Source organism: Brachyhypopomus gauderio, chromosome 2 (assembly GCF_052324685.1).
Source record: "Brachyhypopomus gauderio isolate BG-103 chromosome 2, BGAUD_0.2, whole genome shotgun sequence".
NCBI classification, from domain to species: Eukaryota; Metazoa; Chordata; class Actinopteri; order Gymnotiformes; family Hypopomidae; genus Brachyhypopomus; species Brachyhypopomus gauderio.
The window spans coordinates 15,726,341-15,748,596 of NC_135212.1; the positions used below are offsets into that span (position 1 = coordinate 15,726,341).

General features: G+C 40.0%; 1 protein-coding gene across 3 annotated transcripts in view; it reads left to right on the forward strand.

The window, feature by feature from the left end:
• rasa2 (RAS p21 protein activator 2) overlaps positions 1-21,562 on the forward strand; it is a 103,445-nt gene extending 81,883 nt beyond the window's left edge. For 2 of the 3 annotated variants that reach the window (XM_076988751.1, XM_076988759.1), the window contains 5 exons: positions 9,468-9,550; positions 9,709-9,917; positions 10,948-11,051; positions 16,447-16,627; positions 16,791-21,562. In XM_076988751.1, coding sequence (XP_076844866.1) covers positions 9,468-9,550; positions 9,709-9,917; positions 10,948-11,051; positions 16,447-16,627; positions 16,791-16,821 — 608 coding nt within the window. In that variant the 3' untranslated portion in view covers positions 16,822-21,562. Of the gene's footprint in view, positions 1-3,616; positions 3,712-3,851; positions 3,938-4,043; positions 4,158-9,467; positions 9,554-9,708; positions 9,918-10,947; positions 11,052-16,446; positions 16,628-16,790 lie in introns of those variants that run through there. The other variant, XR_013124730.1, reaches the window with a different exon arrangement.
• Positions 21,563-22,256: the final 694 nt, after the last annotated feature.

Below are 22,256 nucleotides of genomic sequence, written 5' to 3' on the forward strand. Positions count from 1 at the left end.
TTTGCCAAAATCATCAATATTAAAACAATAAAAGGCTTGAACTACTTCAGTTGTGTGTAATGAATCTAAAATATAAGAAAGTCCAATGTTTATCAGTACATTACAGAAAATAATGAACTTTATCACAATATACTAATTTTTGAGAAGGACCTGTATCTGGAACTTAGATGGCCTCAGGGGGCCTTTCCCACACCTACACATGTGTTGAGATACATGCACAAACCTGTCTCTGGAGCCAGTAGATAAGAAAGTCTTGTAAATTGTTTGCTTTTAATGTTACTGACCAGCTGAATATCGTGCTTACAAGTCATGCCCACTGTGACGTTTGTGCTCAGGTAGCACTTTTTTGTCCTTAATGACATTAGTGGCAGTGGATGGATGATTGCAGTCATTCATTTCTCAAAGACTTGTGAACTTGTGATACCAGTTTCCGCACTGCCAGTGCTTTCTAGAGTAGCTGCCCTGCTACATGCTGAACTGCTGTTTCAAGGCTTAAGAGAAGCCTCTACCCCTGTCCATTTTGTTAGTTTGCTGATGGTAAACACCAAAAATATCTGTAGTGGAAAATTTTTAATTTTTATTTGTTGGGGGCGTATTCATCACAACTAGAGTCTGGTATAAATGTTGTGGACTGAAATTAATTATTGGATTCATTAGAAACAGATTCAAGTCAAATTTTTTATATTGCACTTTTTACAACACATGTTGTCACAAAGCAGCTTTACATGTGCATGGGTTCAGATCCCTAATGAGCAAGCCAGGGGCAACAGTGGCAAGGAAAAACTGCCTAGACAGGAATTAGGAATAATTAAAATATCTCAGTCACTATTTTAATAGCCGTTGTGGGTAAATGACTTGGCTGGTGTTGCGATGGCTATGATGGTGTCTGAGTTCTGTGGGATACTTGCACAGGAATTGCCAAACTCATTATGGAATAGAAACAAGCTTTATGGATACAGGTAGGGAAAGAAGATGGCAGGAAAAGATTATACTGGGTTAAAGATTCAGTGTCATTTGAGAAAACTAGGTGAAAAGCAGTCCTTAGAAGTTAGAAGCCACTACATAATGCTTCAGGCATACAGTGAGGAAAACAAGTATTTGAACACCCTGCAACTTTGCAAGTTCTCCCACTTAGAAATCATAGAGGGGTCTGAAATTTTCATCTTCGGTGCATGTCCACTGTGAGAGACATAATAAAAAAAAATGCAGAAATCACAATGTATGATTTTTAAATAATTTATTTGTGTGTTACTGCTGCAAATAAGTATTTGCACATCTGTGAAAATGTTCATCAATGTTCATATTTGGTACAGTAGCCTTTGTTCACAATTACAGAGGTTAAACATTTATTTATTTTTTTTAGTTTTTCACCAGGTTTGCATACAGCAGGGATTTTGGTTCATTCCTCCACACAGATCTTCTCCAGATCAGTCAGGATTCTAGGCTGTCACTGAGAAACACAGTTTGAACACCCTCCAAAGATTTTCTATAGGATTTAGGTCTGGAGACGGACTAAGTCACTCCAGAACCTTGATATGCTTCTTACGGAGCCACTCATTGGTTATTCTGGCTGTGTGCTTTGGGTCGTTGTCATGTTGAAAGACCCAATCACGACCTATCTTCAATACTCTAACTGAGGGAAAGGGGTTGTTCCCCAAAATCTCCCAATACATGGCCCCAGTCATCCTCTCCTTAATACAGTGCAGTCGTCCTGTCCCATGTGCAGAAAAACACCCCCAAAGCATGATGCTTCCACCCCCATGCTTCACAGTAGGGATGATGATTTTGGGATGGTACTCATCATCAGAGCCGGCCCTGACCAATGTGGTGCCCTAGGCGAGATTTTGGTTGGTGCCCCCTGCATCATCAATCATTGGGTTGATTGTGTCACTATTAAAGAAACAAATAAAAAGCAAATGACTTAAATATTACCATATAACAAGCAATGTAAAAGGCAAGCGTATGCGACAGATAAACAGAAGTTCCTGGGGGAGGGCCTTTCTTTCTTTTACCTAGAAACAACGGTGTGAAATATTCTGATTGGTTGATATTTTATTTCAGCACTAAGTTTTTTTTTCCAGCACACGTACGAAAAGTGGATTTGAAAGCCGATTTATAGGAAAAATACAAATTATTGGTGAAGCGTTATTAACATATATTACATATAATAGATAAAGCATCCTTTTTAAGATCAATTAACCTTCAGAGAAGGCGTTGAAGTCCCTGACGGTTTGCCAATGGTATAGTGTTAATTCACCACATATTACCATTATTACCTGTTTTTTGCCGTCTTTCTTCCTCCACTTTTCTCCTTTTTCTACCCTGGGCACCAGAGGACTTCTGCCTTTTTGACGTCTTTTCCAGGAGATGTCACTCACTCTGTGGTGTCTTTTTCCCCACAGAGAAACAGTAACGAGGTGCGCAGAGCGCGCGGGGGAGGGCGGGTTGGCGCGCGGGTCAGAGGTGTCGTGTGTTGTTATTATAAGAATTATTAATTTGACTAATATTATAAAAAATGAAATTATGATTATGTGGACTTAGCTTGTTTTCACATTTATTAAAAAAAAAAAAAAAAAAAAAACGCATGCACGTGAGCGCCCCCCTGGACAGACGGCGCCCCTAGCATTTGCCTATGTCGCCTAATGGAAGGGCCGGCCCTGCTCATCATGCTTTGTCCTCCAAACACGGCGGGTGGAATTAAGTAAAATAAGTTCAATTTTTGTGTCATCTGATCACAGAACTTTCTCCCATGACTCCTCTGGATCATCCAAGTGGTCATGGGCAAACTTAAGACGGGCCTGGACGTGTGCTGATTTAAGCAGGAGAACCTTCCGTGCCATACATGACTTTAAACTATGATGTCTTAGTGATTACCCTCAGTAACCTTGGAAATAGTGGTGCCAGCTCTCTTCAGGTCATTGACAAGCTCCTCCTGTGTAGTTCTGTGCTGATTCCTCACCTTTCTTAGTATCATTGCTACGCCACGTTGTGAGATCAGACAGAATCTCAGAATCAGAAGCTCTTTATTTCGCCAGGTATATTAAACATACTAAGAATTTGTCTTGGTGAGAGCAACACGTGTATGACCCACATGCACACTGTTGACAAACATAACTCTAAAGGTACAATAAACAATAAAATAGACTCTGGAATATAGTTAGTACTAGAAAAAAAAAGAGCGTAGACAAAAAGACATGACAATATAAAATGTAAAATATAAAATCTGTACTATACACATGTGAGTATGAATATGTGAGTATGAATATATATGTATCCAGATGTTCCTGAGGTAGGTTTATGTTTAATAATGTTGTAGATGTTGCGGATGATGTTAACATTGTACAGCTGTGCAAAATAGCTTAGTGCAAGTGAGCGACATGTTCTGTTCAGTGCAGTTAAGTCCATTTGGTTTAAAGACTCAGAGGAGTCCACTGTGGTTGAGGAGAGCTACAGCTCTGGGAAAGAAGCTGTTAGCATGTCGTGTTGTGCTGGTTCTGATGGTCCTTAGTCTTCTACCAGAGGGGAGAGTCTGGAAGAGGTGATGTGCTGGATGTGAGGGGTCTGTTGTAATTTTGTGAGCGCGTTTCCTCACCCTGCTGGTGTGGATGTCCTGCAGCGTTGGCAACCATCTTCTCTGCTGATCTGATGATGCGCTGGAGTCTGGCTCTTTCTTGTGATGTAGAGGAACCAAACCAGGTGGTTATGGATGAGGTGAGGATGGACTCGTTGATCGCTGTATAGAACTGGATCATCAGGGTCTGCGGCAGGTCAAATTTCTTGAGCTGTCTTAAGAAGATCATTCTTTGCTGAGCTTTCTTGGTGATGTTGATGGTGTTCCTCTCCCACTTCAGGTCCCTGGATATGGTGGTGCCCAGGAACTTGAGTGACTCTACAGTGGAAACTGCAGAGCCATTGATGTAGAGGGGGGAAACAGGGGGTGGGTTGCATCAGAAGTCCACCACCATCTCTACAGTCTTGTCTGTGTTTAGCAGCAGGTGGTTGTTGCCAGGACACCAGCTGATCAACCTCCTTTCTGTAAGCAGACTCATCACCGTTGGCTATGAGGCCCACCAGGGTGGAATCATCTGCAAACTTCAGGAGCTTTACAGTTGGTTCCTTGGAGATACAGTCGTTGGTGTAAAGGCTGAAGAGAAGGGGTGAGAGAACACACCCTTGTGGAACTCCAGTGCTGAGTGTATGAAGGTCTGAGCCGCACATACTGTCTTCTGTCTGTAAGGAAGTTTGTGATCCACTGACACATGGACTCCGGCACTGACAGCTGGGACAGTTTGTTTTGAAGTAGCTGTGGCACAATGGTGATGAAAGCCGAGCTAAAGTCCACAAACAGAACCCGAGCGTAGGTTCCAGGGCTGTCCAGGTGCTGAAGGATGAAGTGGAGAGTTAGGTTGACCACGTCATCAACAGATCTGTTAGCTCTGTAAGCAAACTGCAGGGGGTGCAGCAGGGGGTCTGTGATGGTCTTTAGGTGTGCTAGGTGGGCCAGAGCATATTATGGTATCTGACATGATCCCCGCAAGCTCAGTCCAGTCACCTCTTTTAACATTATCCTTAGTCATTTCTGACTGTCTTTACCCCACATCAGTAGTGCCAATATGTATGACAATCCTGGAATATTTACATTTAGCTAGCATCTTTATGATAGCCCTGATGTCAGGTACTCTAATTAAAACATTCATTGTTAATTCATTGAAAACATTGATTTAGAAAACAGAATTTAATTAATTGAAAACATTAATTTAGAAAACATTCAAAATGTATTCATACAAAGAATACTATTCAGCCATTGAGACACTGCCACTGTGAGTGTTGTGGATTTGTGTTTTTGTCTTGCTCAATCAGAAACACTCTTTCACTTTTTAATGAGCATTCATTATTGAAATAATTCCTGGTGAGCTATTTTGCTTAGCCAGTAGTCACTGAGATACACTATATTGCCAAAGTATTCGCTCACCCATCCAAATTATCGGAATCATGTGTTCCAATCACTTCCATGGCCAAAGGTGTATAAAATTAACCACCTTGGCATGCAGACTGTTTTTACACACATTTGTCAAAGAATGGGTCGCTCTCAGTGAATTCCAGCATGGAACTGTGATAGGATGCCACCTGTGCAACAAATCCAAAATCCAAATTTCCTTGCTCATAAATATTCCACAGTCAACTGTCAGAAAATGGAAGTGTTTGGGAATGACAGCAACTCTGCTACAATGGGGTAGGCCATGTAAACGGAGTGGGGTCAGCGGATGCTGAAGCGCATAGAAAATTGGTGTATTCAGATTGAACAGACCCATTTAAACAACAGAGTAAACTGAAACAAGTATAACTTTGTATAACAGTATAATGTCCTTTAAAAAAATATGTATATACAGTAGAACCCCAGAACTTGACCTCCTCAGTACTCAACATATTCAGAGTTCGACGCAAAATTTCGAGAAAATTTTGTCTTGGAGCCCAAAAAAAACTTCGGAATACGACCTGACTCACGTGAATTTTGTAAGCAAAATACAGCTCGTGATAGTTGCCGCTAGTTGGTGTTAGTTGCCGTTGTTGAGGCTGTGCTCCAAGCTTTTGCTGTATTTTTGTTGTTTATTGTGTTTTAGACAAAAAACATGACTCCCAAGAAAGACATAGCAGAAAAGCAGAAGAGGAAAACGGTCAGATTTGCTTTCATCCTGCTCGTTGGTGGCATCCTCTTTTCACCCTTTCAACACAACACCATTCTCTCTGCACCCCACGCATCAACGAAAAAGTATTTAGTCTGTTATCAACATAAGTGTTTTAGATCCTCCTCCACCTGTGGATTTTTCAAAAGCTCGGAACCCATTTCATGCTTTAGATTCACCCTATGCTCCGACAATTGGGCAAGACACCAGCCAATCTTCTCCCCTTCTCCATAGACATGTACCACAAATTTCTCACTGTCACGATTCTAACATGACAGATTTCGTCAGATTCCTTGCTCACCGTTAGCTTGTACTGGCTTACTTCAATTCAATAACCAACATGAGAGCTACAGATCTTGGCAACACTCTTTTCAGAATGCAGTGGGAGGTTTAAACTTGACATGCATTGAAGAGATTCGTCTTAGTCAAGTGATTGGGAAAGGAGTCTGCTGACGATGCTAAGCGTATAAGAGACATACATCCATGTTGTGGAGCCAGAAAAGGGACTGAGGATGATTTGCACCAGATTAAATGAATGTTTTGGTTCATCTGAGGCTATTGAGAATGCACTTTTCCAGAAACTAGAGAGATTGCCCAAAGTTAGCAACAGAGATTACACAAGGCTCAGAGAATTAATTCCATCTTCTGATGGAATTCCAAGCAAAGTCAAAGTCAAATTTATTAATATAGCGCTTTTCACAACACATGTTGTCACAAAGCAGCTGTACAATCGTATGGGTCCAGATCCCTAATGAGCAAGCCAAAGGCGACAGTGGCAAGAAAAAACTCCCTATGATGGTGGGGATTAGGAAGAAACCTTGGGAGGACCAAGACTCAAAAGGGAACCCATCCTCCATTGGGCGGCCCTCTAGCAGAAGTCCGTGTTCATAGTCCAAATGTAGTTCTATAGTTATAGTTGTGGTCCTAGTTCCCAGGCCAAGTAGTCACAGTCCCTTCAGTGCAGATGGTGAGCCTCAGGTAGGAGTTTGCATTAGCGCGTCCTCTTGCGGCAATGGCACATCCAACCCCGGCATCAGCACATCCACTGGCAAGCCAGACCATCTCCTAGGTGCTTATATGGAATCATCTTGGGTAGAAGAATGCAAAAAAGATATACAATACAGGTTGAGTATGTGGACATTAATTTAAACCATCATTGATCTAAATGTACACAGTTCACCTGCCAGTGATTAGCATGTCTATAGGCTAATCTATAGCAGGGAGGGGTTCGGAGGTGACCACAGTCATGAGGGCTCACTGAGACATTGCTTTCCAGTCAAGTCATTGTCACAACTGAGTGATGCCATGACAGCTGGAAGACAGCATCAACATCTCTGATTATCAGAAATCTCAACGTCTGGGGGCCCCCAAGCCCCACACCTTACAAGGGGAATATTAGCTGAAGGCTTGATTAAATAGGTGAGTCTTAAGTCTAGATTTAAAGATTGGAACTGTGTGAGAATCTCTGATTGGAGCTGGAAGGCTATTCCATAATTGAGGGGTTTTAAAGGAGAAAGCTCTGCCTTTGGCTGTAGTCTTACAATTCGATATTCAATTCGATATTTAATCGGAAGCCAGTGTAATGCCACGGGTGGGACTGTCAATCAATCAAATTTTATTTATATAGCGCTTTTTACAACAGTTGTTGTCACAACGCAGCTTTACAAGTGTCTGTGTTCTAGCCCCAGTGAGCAAGCCAAGGGCGACAGTGGCAAGGAAAAATCTTGAGTACTCTCAATCTTGAGAGTAGTAGTGAGATCATCCGGATTGGAAGATGTATACAACTGAGTATCATCTGCCTAGCAATGGAAGCCAATACCATGCCTACGAATGATGGTGCCCAGTGGTAGCATATATAATGAGAATAATATGGTGCCCAGTACAGATCCTTGTGGGACACCATATTTTTACCTTAGAATGCTCTGAGCATTTGTTATTTACTAGTACAAATTGGAATTAGGAGAAATCCAGCATTTTGAGAGCGCAAAGGGCGAGATGGGTTGTAGTATGCAATGAGTTGACTCAGAAATTGTGGGGCAAGACCATTTATCGCCTTAAATAAGTAATCCCACTTGACCCGGTTGAAGGCCTTCTCCCCATCGAGTGAGACCACAACCTCATGTGAAATGGAAGAGTGATTGGAATTAATCACATTAAGGTGCACACGGACATTAAAGAAAAGTTGACAACTCTTAATAAACCCATTCTGGTCCTCTGATAATTATATTGGGGAGTATGTTTTCCAGACGCTGAGCAAGGGCTTTGGACAAAATTTTAACGTCTGTATTTAACAGGAAAAGAGGTCTATATGAGTAGCATGAAAGAGGATCTTTACCCTTTTTTGGAAGCAAAAATATGGAAGCTTGAGTCATTGTTGGGGGTAGATCACCCAGAAGCTTGTCTATAAACTTCTTATAAAATTCAACTGGAAAGCCGTCTGGGCCCGGAGCCTGCCGAATTGCATAGCTTTGACCTCACGATCTCTTCTAATTTAAATGATTGGTCGAGCTCCTCTCCCCTCAGTGGGTGGCGAACGTAAGTTGTTGAGCGGGGGGTGGGTGGCGAACGTAAGTTGTCGGGGGGGGGGGGGGGGGGGGTGGCGAACGTAAGTTGTCGAGCGGGGGGGGGCGTAAGTTGTTGGTTCTCCGCCAGTTGAGTATGATGAGGCTCAACTGATGAGGCTCAGGGATTCCGTGTCATACAGCGCCGTGCTCAGGGTCCTAGTGCCTGTAGAATTAATGGCCCGATTAACGTAATTTAAAAACCAGGACATTTCCAGTTTTAAAAAATATCGGACATGTCCCGGGAAATACGGACGTTTGGTCACCCTACCATACAGGACTGCAATGGATTGTATGATCCATAAAAAAAACCACCTACCCAGGAAAGTAAACAAAACGGAACAAAAAAAAGAAAGGAGAGAAAAAGAAAAATAGTGAACAGAAAAAAAAACCATAAAAAGGGTGCAAACACACACACACACCTCTGCAGGTAAACAAAAACAAACCCCACCCTCCTGAACAACCCCCATGCCCCCCAAAAGTGGGCAACAATGACCCACAAAAGGAGTCAACTCCTTTTCTGCAACACCCCCGCACAGGGAAACCGCACAGGGAAAAAAAAAGTTAACAAAAAAAGTTAACTAAAATAGATTATCCAGGGATGAAAACTAAATGATACTAGCACACTGAAAAGGTTATTGCTAACCATAACGTTTTCTACCGTACTTTAGAACTTTAGAACTTTGGTTTGACCCAAACCAAAGCGATGTCCGTCTGAAGTTAAATAAATGGCTGTTCGTTCATATCAAATGTATATGCACCCACACACATCCGAACATGAAGAAAGTCCATATAATCAAAACTTTAACCCGATATAAACAAAGTTGTACTTATCCAACCCGAGTTTATTTCGGTAATGCAGCAACAAACCACGCAGCCTCCTCAGCAGAAGTAAACTCATGAAGCTGGTTCTGATAAGTAATTTTATATTTGGTTATGGAAGCTACCTTAGGCTCCAGCATCTTGCTAATACACAACAAGCTGTGTATTTTACTGTAAGTTCATGCCATGAAATGTAGCTAGCTGTGCTTGCATTTGTCTTCTCAATTCACAGGTGAACTGACTCATGATTCATATCATCGGTATAAACATCAGTCAGTCAAACATCAATCAAACCTGCCCGACATAGATACAAAATTTTTGTGTCCATGTGTTTGCTGTCTATGGTACGGTAAAATGATATTAACCTATTCTTATCAGTGTAGTGTTTGTGCATTTGCAGGGAAGGATCCACAATGTGTCATTCCTGTGCAGAATATCCGGGGAGTTGAAAAACTGGATGAGGGCGCCTTCAGTCGTAAAAATGTGAGTTTCAGACAGGAGTATGCATGTCTGAGGAGGTTCATTAGAGGGGTATATAGGTTGGCTTGGCAAGAATGTTAAGTCCCTCCATGCCTAAGAAGGCAGCTGGCAAAAGGGACACTTTATTATAACATGCTCTCTGCTCCCATTTCCCCCACCAGATGTTCCAGATAATCCACTGTGAGAAGCGTCTGTATGTGCAGGCTGGTAACTGTGTGGAAACTAATGAGTGGATAGAAGTCTTGAACCAGGTTAGCCGGTGTAACCCTGAGCGACTCAGCATTTTCCACCCATCAGCCTATGTAACCGGAGCATGGCTTTGCTGCAAAGGGACTGTGGAGAGTGTTCCAGGCTGCAGGCCCTGCACCGCGTATGTAATCACATATTGCCACTCCTTTGACATCATTTCATTCTTGTGATTGTCATGCTGCAAACAAACAGTGTTTATGTGTGTTAGGGCTGGCACAAACTATTCTTTTCATAGTTGACTAATCACAGATTAATTTTTATTATTAGTCGACTAATCGGATCACATGCTAATTGAATATAAAACATACAGCTTATTGCACTAGAATGCAGCTGCTATTATATAACCATCATTAGATTTCAGCTATATGCTAACTAAAAATGTAAACAATTTATATCATAGTTCATCAAACCTTTAATGAAATATGCAGCTTGTTGCAACAAACAATTATTAAAATAAGGATAAGGCACTGCCTTAAACACAAAAATAAGTACATTAATAAATTATTTTTTTCTTTCTCTTATTTGTCTCTGGCATCAAACTTAGCTGCATTTAAATCAAATTAGGTAGGTACCTGAAACTAAGGAATTATTCACAAAAATAAAGTTTTGGTCTCACTGACGTAACAGAAAACACATGAATGCCTGCTAAGGCTAATGAAACAAATCGCCATCGCTAATGTTTAACTTTTACAGCTGTCAGAATGAGTAAGTACTAAGTTAACGATCTGTTTACGCTAATTTTAGTAGCTAACTAAAATTGTGACATTGTCACAATCAGCCACAACATGCTTCCTTTCAGGTGCTCATACATCACGGTTGTGCTGCCATGGAAGTTCTGCCTTGCAGATATTGCATTGCATGCGTCTCTTTCATTTAATTAAAATTATCCCACACTTTTGAGTTCCGTAGCCAGGTAGCCATGATACCAGAGCCTGTGGATGTTGTTTCCACTACTGCGCATGTACGTCAAGGACAGAAAGGCAGATGCAGCAAAGTAAAAAAAGTAAAAAAACAACAAAAAACGATGCATTGACTATTAAATTAGTCATCGACTATTTTAATAGTCGACATAATCGCGACTAATAATCGCAGCCCTAATGTGTGTGTGTGTGTGCGTGTGTGTGTGTGTGTGTGATTGGTGTATCCTATAGATCTACCCTGGCTAATATCCAACTGGAGATTGACTGTGATAGGGAAACGGAGCGGATCTTCTCCCTCTTCAACACTAGCATGCCCCGACTACAGAAGATGGAGGGTGAGTGGGATCTTTTGGACCTCAACTTTCCAGCAGTCATTTCCTGGCAAACAGGCTGTTTTCTTTGAAACAATGCATATAACTATAGAATAAACATTTGTGTTACTCTTACACATTACATTTAGTTGAGCTATTGATGGAGTCTTAAATCTGTATTGTCATAGAGAGTTGGATGGATTCATGTAGTTAAAATCTGAAAATTACACAAGGTTCACAAACTGGAAACTGCTTATGTCCAGACCAAAAAACACCTCATACTGCATGGCATACTCGACCCAAACACTCACAAGTTCACCCAGAATGAAGGGGGGAGGTACCTAATTATCCAAGCAAGGCATATCCAAGCAATGTCCCCAAAGGTTGCACTGATGAGGGAGTGCCTCAGTCAAATGCAAGCAGGGTCACCCATGGAAGAAGAGGAGATACCATGGAATGTACCACCAACAGATAGCAGAGGTAGCTGAAATGTGTCTTTTCCATCCATTGAAAAAAAGACTGAAGGACATCAAAAAGGCACTGATCATGGCAGCACAATATCAAGCATCAAGCACTAGATCAATCGAAGCTCCAAGAGTGTAAAGGAACCTCTGACACAATCTAGCATGTAACAGCATGGAAAGCATACACTGAGGTACAAGCAAGTAGCATGGAGCTAGACATATGAGCTACACCATCCCATTCCATCCAAATGGGAGAAAACACAAACCCTCATAGTCCTTTTCCACCAAGCATGGATTGGGCTGCATCCCAGTTTGCGCACACTGTTATAGTTCGTTCTATTGAGAACCTTGGTGCTGTCAGAGAACTGGCTCACATTTGTGCCAATTTTTGTTGGAATCAAGGATGTGACCGTGGCGCAACAGAAGTTAACAGTAGTAAAATCATGGCAGAGCGCAAAGAGTACCTGCGAGCATTTGTGCTACTGTTACAGATGTTTGTTTTTTTTTCCAAATGATAAGCATAAGAAGACTGGTAGTAATAATTGCAGATAATGAAATCTCGTAATGGACAATGTAAAAGTCATGGAAGTATATTAAAATTACATGTAGGCTAAGTGTAATGTAATTAACCTAACATTTATGGACGATATGCCTTATCTCACTAGGCGTTGAGATAAATGTGTGGGAAAAGATTTAGCCTAATGGCAGGTACCTTGAATATTGCAAGCTATGTGGTAACCTACGAAAACTTTTAGTTAAACTGAATCTTGAATAGTATTGAAAAATGTCAAATTAACGGATTATGGATGAATTAATTTGTTCTGCCTTTAAAGATGGATGCCTTTAAAATTAGTTAGTTTGTAAGGGATGTAACAGTATATGTGCTCATGTTCCAGTGCATACATTCGCACAGAGAATACATGATACATGCATCATATAGGGCAGGGGTACTCGAATAGAAATGATGAGGGGCCACAATATATTTTTTTCTCAATGACTCAAGGGGCCATTTACGGGGGGGTGGCGGCGAGAACGTCAATTGTTGACGGGTAGGGGGTGTGGCGTCGAACGTATTTGGGCATCTGCAATCTCTTTATTGTTGCCATGGAGGCAATCCCCAGCCTCGTCTTGAAAAGAAAATCATTAAAAAATTAAATAAAATAACTTTTCAAAACAGCTCGCAGGCCAGAAATAGAGGGGCCGCTATTTGAGTATGGGGGATATAGGGACATGTGTAGACCGGTGAAGGTAATGCAGAACTGAAGTTCACTGGCGAGTTGCACCTGGACCCATAAATATACAAATTGCTATGTTCGAAATGGCCTACTACAGTGGATATAAAAAGTCTACACACCCCTGTTCAAATGCCAGGTTTTTGTGATGTAAAAAAAATGACAGCAAGACAAATATCTTCACAATTTTTTCCACCTTTAATGGGTCCTATAACCTGTACAATGCAATTGAAAAACAAACAGAAATCTTTCAAGGAGGTGAAGTAAAAATAAACAACTGAGATAATGTGGTTGTGTAAGTGTGCACACCCTTTTAGAACTGGGGGTGTGGCTGTGTTCAGATTTAACCAATTACATTCAAACTCGTATTAAATTGGAGTCAAACTCATGTTAAATTGGAGTCAGCACAAACCTGTCACCAATTAAAGTGCCTCTGATAAAGTTAAGCTGTTCTAGTAGACTTGTCCTGACATTTTTGTAGTCACATCATCCAGCACAAGCCATGGTACACAAAGAACTGCCAGAGCTTCAGAGGGATCTCATTATTCAAAGATATCAGTCAGGTGAAGGCTACAAAAGAATTTCCAATTCATTAAATATACCATTGAACACTGTGATGACTGTCATCATCAAGTGGAGAAAACATAGCACAACAGTGACATTACCAAGAACAGGACGTCCGTACAAAATTGATAAGACAAGAAGAAAACAGGGAGGCTGACAAGAGGACTACAGCAACACTGAAGGACCTGTAAGAATTTCTGGCAAGTACTGGCTGTGCAGTACATGTCACAACAATCTCCCGTCTTCTTCATATGTCTGGGCTATGGGTTGGGTGGCAAGACGGAAGCCTTATCTTTCAACTAAAAACATCCAAGCCTGGCTTAACTTTTTGCAAAAAGTCATCTGAAATCTCCCAAAAGCATGTGGGAAAATGTGTTGTGGTCTGATGAAACCAAGGTTAAACTTTTTGGACATAATTCCAAAAGGTACACCTACCGTTCAAAAGTTTGGGGTCACCTAGACAGTTTTGTGTTTTCCCAGAAATCTCATACTTTTATTTATCAAATGAGTTGCAAAATGAATAGAAATATAGTCCAGACATTGACAAGGTAGAAATAATGGGTTTTTTTTATTTGAAAACATTTTCTACTTTAAACTTTGCTTTCGTCAAAGAATGCTCCCTTAGCAGCAATTACAGCATTGCAGACCTTTGGCATTCTAGCTGTTAATTTGCTGAGGTATTATGGAGAAATTTCACCCCATGCTTCCAGAAGCCGCTCCCACAAGTTTGATTGGGTTGATGGGCACTTTTTTTGTACCATATGGTCAAGCTGCTCCCACCACAGCTCAATGGGGTTGAGATCTGGTGACTGCGCTGGCCACTGCATTACCGATAAAACACCAGCTGCCTGCTTCTTCTCTAAATAGTTTGTGCATAATTTGGAGGTGTGCTTTGGGTCATTGTCCTGTTGCAGGATGAAATTGGCTCCAATCAAGCGCTGTCCACAGGGTATGGCATGGTGTTGCAAAATGAAGTGATAGCCTTCCTTATTCAAAATCCCTTTTACCTTGTTCAAATCTCCCACTTTACCAGCACCAAAGCAACCCCAGACCATCACATTACCTCCACCATGTTTGACAGATGGTGTCAGGCACTCTTCCAGCATCTTTTCAGTTGTTCTGCGTCTCACAAATGTTCGTCTGTGTGATCCAAACACCTCAAACTTTGATTCATCTGTCCATAACACTTTTTTCCAATCTTCCTCTGTCCAATGTCTGTGTTCTTTTGCCCATATTAATCTTTTTCTTTTATTAGCCAGATATGGATTTTTCTTTGCCACTCTGCCCTGAAGGCCAGCATCCTGGCATCGCCTCTTCACTGTAGACGTTGACACTGGCGTTTTGCGGGTACTATTTAATGAAACTGCCAGTTGAGGACCTGTGAGGCGTCGATTTCTCAAACTGGAGACTCGATTGTACTTGTCTTCTTGCTCAGTTGTGCAGCGGGGCCTTCCACTTCTCCTTCTACTCTGGTTAGAGCCTGTCTGTGCTCTCCTCTGAAGGGAGTAGTACACACCATTGTAGGAAATCTTCAGTTTCTTGGCAATGTCTCGCATGGAATAGACTTCATTTCTCAGAACAAGAATAGACTATCGAGTTTCAATTGAAAGTTGTTTTTTTTCTGGCCATTTTGTGAGTTTAATCGAACCAACAATTGTAATGCTCCAGATTCTCAACTAGCTCAAAGGAAGGTCAGTTTTATAGCTTCTCTAATCAGCAAAACTGTTTTTAGCTGTGCTAACCTACTTGCACAAGGGTTTTCAAGGGTTTTCTAAATATCCAATAGCCTCCTTAGAGTTAGCAAACACAATGTACCATTAGAACACTGGAGTGATGGTTGTTGGAAATGGGTCTCCATACATCTATGTAGAGATTGCATTAAAACCAGATGTTTACAGCTAGAATAGTAATTTGCCACATTAATAATGTATAGAGTGTATTTTTGATGCATTTAATGTTAGCTAAATTGAAAAAAAAAATTGCTTTTCTTTCAAAAATAAGAACATTTCTAAGTGACCCCAAACTTTTGAATGGTAGTGTATATTTGGCACAAAAACAATCACTAAAAGAACACCATACCTACAGTGAAGCATGGTGGTGGCAGCATCATGCTTTGGGGCTCTTTTGCTTCAGCTGGAACTGGGGCCTTAGTCAGGGTGGACAGAATTATGAACAGTTCAAAATACCAGTCAGTGTTGGCACCTTTGGCCTTCTGTTAGAAAGCTGAAGATGAAGAGGAACTTCATCTTTCAGCACGACCCACAGCACACATCTAAATCAACAAAATAATGGCTTCACCGGAATAAGATTAAGGCTTTGGAATGGCCCAGCCAGAGTCCAAACCTGAAACATCTGTGGGGTGATCTGAAGAGTGCTGTGCACAGGAGATGACCTCGCAATCTATCAGATTTTGGAGTGGTTTTGCAAAGAAGAGTGGACAAATATTGCCACATCAAGATGTGCCACACTGATAGGCTCCTACCCAAAAGACTTAATAAAAGCCAAATGTTCTGTTACAAAGTATTAGTTTAAGGGTGTGCATATTTATTTTATATTTTTCTGCTTTAAAGGTTTCAGTTTGTTTTTCAATTGCATTGTAATAGGTCACATTGAAAATATTTGTCTTTTTTTTTTTTTACATCACAAAAACCTGGCATTTGAACAGGGGTGTGTAGACTTTTTTATATCCACTGTATATACATACAGGAAAAGGAAACTGAGGCAGTAATTGAATGTAATACATTTTAGTATGTTCACCTTTTTGCATACCAAAAAAATTATTTCATACAATTGTATACAATTTAGTTTCATTTGTCAACATATGTAATATGTAAATGTCATTTGCATTTTGCAGACCTGGTGGGATATTTCAGAAAGCAGATTATACTACTGACCCAGATCTGTTTCTTTTCAACATACCACTATGGAAATCTGACCATTTAGAATTATTAGAAATCATACTTTATATTTTCTTGTTAACCATTTTCATTTATACTTTATTAGATTAATAGGCTTCACAAACTAAAGTATAAGGGTAGACCTGATCTTGCCATGTAGATAGCCGATATATGAAAGCTGGTTTAGAGTAATAAAGGACCTAACAAAAGTCACAATTAAACATTACCCTAAATTAACTGTATACATGCATGTGCCCCGTAGATGCCTGTGCCAGTATGTCTGTGTATCTGGGACAGCAAAAAGAACAGGAGGAGTATTCAGCCTTCATTATACAGGATCCAAAAGAGACCTTCCGGACGATTAAAGATATCCGAGATGTTGTGGAAGAGCTGAAGGCTCACCATACTGCCAAAAGGGCACTTGCAGACCAACCCGGCACCATGTAAGACATCTACATGTTTAGATAACTCTTACCTGACAAGTAAAATGAAACAATAATCAATACATTTTTGTCCAAATGTCTCAGACTTATCTCAAGAAAAAAATCCACTCTGGTTTCACGTCACTCATTTGGTTTTTATTACTGAATTTCTTTCTGTTCACAGTGAGAATCCCATTGTGGGGAAAATGTCCTAATGACTCTGCCTCTGCAAATGCTCTCAGTGCCACGCCAACTCAGGATGCTGTAATGTGAGCTGCAGATTGCATACCTGCAAGATGTCCTGAGGCATCCAGATGTGCCTGGAAGTTTGGATGTGGGTAGTGACCATCTGGGTGCTGGTGTTGTCTAGTCTCCTGATCCAATTTCACGAAAGGGCATTCAAGAAACTGGCAGCTCAGGTTCAGTAGTACATAATCTTTCCCTTTTCTCTGTGCCAGTCTTCCCAAAAGCTTGAATGAAACTTAATGAATGAGGGGGTGGTGATTTCCTTCATATATTTGCACAAATTAAAACAAACCCTCAATTGGCTCTCCTCTGTCATCTCACACTGTAACATCAGACAGCACACTGAGTCTGAGAGAATATGGCTGCTAAAATATGAACTAGACCTTCAGTTTTTGTTTCTGAATCACTGTTTAGATTGCTTTGAGTTTTAGTGCATGCCTTTTTGAAGGTTAACACAATGGATTAACAAACTGTGTCAAAGGGAATATTGCTTCCTTCCTACTTTCTAGTTGTTTCTTGTTCTTTGCATAGTATATCATTTTGTGCATCATTTTGTACATGACATGGAATTATTTGCCTTATAAAATCAGTGGATGTACTTACAATCCTGCACTTGCCTTTTTGATTAGGGACTAACACATAAGCACTTTAGATATTTGGTATATTCCAGATGACATTGTTTTAGATACTTGGTATCTTCTTTTCAAAGTTATTGATCAGTTAAATGATCATTGCTTACATTGTTGTAGATAACATTCGTATTCTATAGATAGCATTCATATTATGTAGGGTTTGAATTTTTCTTAAGCCAAAGAAGTTGTTTTGTAGCATTTGGTTGAAATGGGTATAATTTCAGTTATGCAGTTTTTCAGGAAAAAGAAAATGGTTATCTGTATTTCTTTGATTGTTATTGGGTAACATAATAACATACATTTAAATTGTTATTTTGTGCATGTGGTTACTTTGTGATTTCAATAGTTTGGCATTTTCTCACTCAGTGCAGTTATTTAAGATTGTTTGCAGATGTAATCAGCACTCCTTACCTACTGACTTGTGAATATCATGTAAAAATATCATGTTTTTTATATAGTCATTATCTCACCTTTTTACAAGCATCACCTCCTCAGACAGGCAGTCTATTGAGTCTATATCAACCCAGATATTTTTGCCTCTCATTTGTTGTAATCTGACCCACAGAGAAACTGAATCCTTGTTGTAAAGGTACATTGTATGTCTGTGGTACTAGGAGGATCTAGTGAGATGTGAATGTTTTGGTAGCATTCATTAAGTTTGATAGTGGTACAGCTAGGAGTCCCTTATGTAGTTTATTGTTTTGGTTTTCATTCTGGCAACTTAAACTACTTAAGCATGCTGCTGCTGCCTCATGTTTATTGAACCATAAATGAAGGATCCCTCGGCAGTTTGTTGCATACTATTTTCAAGTTTATCATTCTCAATAAATGTTTGAGATATATATATATATATATATATATATATATATATATATATATATATATATATATCTCAGACATGTGGATTTGAGTCACATGACTTGGACTCGAGTCCAACTCGAGTCACTAAACAGGTGACTTGACTTGACAACATCACTGAAGACATGCGACTTGACTTAGACTTTACCTTTACTGACTTAGACTTGGAATCGGACTTGAGCTTTAAGACTTGAAAGGACTTGAAATCCTTATTTTAACATAATAAATAAGTAATATAGAATCACATAACTGGATCATTTTGTATTAAATGGTGCTGTAAAATATGAACTGCTCAGCTCTGTAACCTAGCTACAGGTGAAGTTCTGCAGCCAATCGGGGGAGGGGGGGGGGCAGCAGCGTTGAATTTTTGCGGAGAGGACAAGCAACATGTTCCGACATTTGAGGACGACAATTGCGACGACATCTCACTCAAGCGAACCAAAACACTCAAACGCCTAACGTTAGTTAGTCTGACTAACTTAATATACTAATAATCAACTGCAAATATTGAAATTACATCTGGTGACTTTTTTTTGTGCCATATTTGTCAATTGTGATTTTTTTCACCACAATCAAAATTTGTCCTCCGCTTTTAACCCATCTGTGCAGTTAGAACACACACACACACACACACACACACACACACACACACACACTAGTGATTACTAGGGGGCTGTGGTGCACACATGCCCAGAGCGTGCACGTGCCCAGAGCGGTGGGCAGCCCTAGCAGGGGTCGTGGGTTTGATTCCCAGGCCTGAGGCCATGACTGAGGTGCCCTTGAGCAAGGTACCTAACCCCAACTGCTCCCCAGGCGCCGGGTTAGGGCTGCCCACCGCTCTGGGCACGTGTGCACCACAGCCCCCTAGTAATCACGTGTGTGTTTGAGTGTGTGTGTGTGTGTGTGTGTTCTATCTGCACAGATGGGTAAAAAGTGAAGGACAAATTTCAATTGCTGTGAAAAAAGTCACAATTGACAAAATATGGCCCATTTACATTTATATGGGTATTTCTACCTTGCACCAATTTGTGGTGGTCAGTTTTTGTCTAATTATGTCAATAACTTTTAAACGGTGCATCATAAGATCATAAAACAAGCTCTTATATATTAAGCACAATCCTAAGCAACAACCTAGAAGTCAGATATGGGTATTTCTACCTCTTGCCTAATAGTGGTGGTGAGTTTTTATCTAATTATTTCAATAGCTTTTCATAATATTCTAATTTTATGAACAGCACCTGTAAATACCCATGTCTGAGATGTAGGTTTTTGTTTAGGATGCACTTTGTGTAATACAACTTCTTAGGTGGTCTTCTGATGGACCATTTAAAAGCTATTGAAATAATAAGACAACAACTGAGTACTACAAATTGGTGCAAGGTACAAATACCCATGTAAGAGTTGTAGGTTGTTGTTTAGGATGCACTTAATATATAACTTGTTGTTCTTCCCCATGACTGTGTAGCATACAGAACTAGACTGAGACCAGTTTTAGTTCATTAGCTATTTAATATTGTCTTCAATATTGAACCTTTTCACAATATTCAAATTTCCTTAAATATATCAGTCTGCGTGCAACGAATGAGTATAATATACAAGTTTCACCTTTTGAATGGAATTACTGAAAAAAATAATATACCAATATCTGTGTAACGTAGTGGGAGTCAGGGTTGGACACAATCACGATAAAGAGCTGGCACATACTTTAACGGAGCTAGTCTCCTCTAAGTAGGGGGGGGGGGGGGGGGTCATCGGTGTATCGGTGAATGATTTAGGTGGATGGTGTGTGTGTCGAACGTTTTTTTTCTCTTTAACTCCTCCGTAAACGTACACTTTCATTTCGGCATTGCCATAGAACCGGCGGACACACGTGCTTTCGCTTGTAAACACTTATGCACTGTACATGTATTCTGTTTGAGGCAGTCGAACAAAATCCTGGATAATTTTGAAATTCCCCCGGACATTTTTTTAGGTCTCAAAAGTAGGACATGTCCGGGAAAAAGAGGACGTCTGGTCACCCTACCTCTAAGTGAACCACGCCCACAAGGAGAGTGCGCGACTTAGGAGGCATACCGAGAACACACTTCACAGAAACACTCACGAAGGAATATAAAGGACCACAGCAATTATGAAAGGAAAACACATTTATATAAGTATGAATGCTGAAATAATACAAGGCACAGAAAACACGGCAGAGACTAAAGTAAACGAGCACTACAAAACACAATGACAAATATTAACACCGGACCACTATCATCACTAGATACCCATTTGCTGCAATGTGCACGAAATCTCAGCATGCGTCTTACCACCTTCAAATAAATATTTAATTAATCTAGATTGTGGTTCCAATATGGTCACGTTGTCTATACCAATATAGACTATGTTCCAATGTCTAGGCTACAATCAGAGTACAACAAGTTACACTGCAGTGCACTCCCATGCAAACGAAGCCCACGAATAAACATATCAATAACTTCCGGGGCACACAAATGGATCAAGTTAAAAAATCTAAATCAAGTTCGGCTCCGAATCCGATTTTTTATTTAGCTATTTTTGTTTGGATCATCAAATAAAAAACTGAAAAATACAAGCCTGGTTTGTTTTTTTGTTTTTATTCAAAATGAAAAACAAAATAATGAAGTTTTTTTTTATTTTTCGATTTTGATTTTCAGTTGAATATCAAATGAATGAATGATACACGGATTCAGTTCCCTAACCACCAGACCATTACTTGACTAGGACTTGAAGTTTAAGACTTGGGACTTGACTCGAGACTCACTTGTATTGACTTGGGACTTGACTCGAGACTTGATTGTGAAGACTTGAGACTTACTTGTTACTTGCAACTTAGTGACTTATATATATATATATATATATATATATAGAGAGAGAGAGTTTGTTTATTATCGATATAGCACTTATTGTTTAAAAAAAGATTTTGATGTTCACTCTAGGTGTTGCTGATGTTTGAAGTGATTGACCCATTTTGACTATAAAGATTTGAATGAAGACACATTCTGTTTTAGAGCAGGAACACAATAACTGGTTTGTTCTGTATGCACAGTACAGATGAATTATGTGTTGAGCATCATAAGAGATCAGTTTTTCTTTGTCTGTTTGTTTTTTGTTATTTAAACCTTTAAAATATGTTTTATAACAAAACTCATATTTCCAATTGCTTCTGAAAATTTGCAATAAAATCTTTTTCCAAAATTTTTTCATAGTCTGGCATTTGTCTTCAATTCCTTTTGTGTTAAGAATTTTTATCTTAGCAACATCCCTGAAACGTATATGTATACTGATATGTATATGGCTGAAAATACAGTTGAATATGGCCCGAACAAGAAGCTTGTGCTCAACTCTGGCTATTTCTAGTGTTGAAACTGAGAAGTGCAACAGTCATGGAACTGGTGCTTCTCCACTAAACAAAAAAAAAAGTTATCGCGAGTCACCAGGAATGGCAGCACTGAAAAAACTCTAAATATCAAGTGAATGTAGAAGATTTCAAACACGGTGAGAAAGAAATCAACGGAAATTGTATCTGTTTAATTTGCAATGAAGCTGACACTGTGATGAAAGAGTATAAATGTTAATCGGCATTATGAGACCAAACATCGTACTCCAGTCCCGAACGAACACAAAGTCTAAATGGCAGCTAGTCAAAGTCAAATTTATCTATATAGCGCTTTTCACAACACATGTTGTCACAAAGCAGCTTTACAATCATATGGGTCCAGATCCCTAATGAGCAAGCCAAAAGCGACAGTGGCGAGAAAAAACTCCCTATAGGGTGGGGATTAGGAAGAAACTTCGGGAGGAGGGCATGCCGTATGGAGGGCATGCTTATATTCCATAAGGCTGCTTTTCCATGATAGTCTATACACTTCTAACTTCGAATTTCGCCAATTACG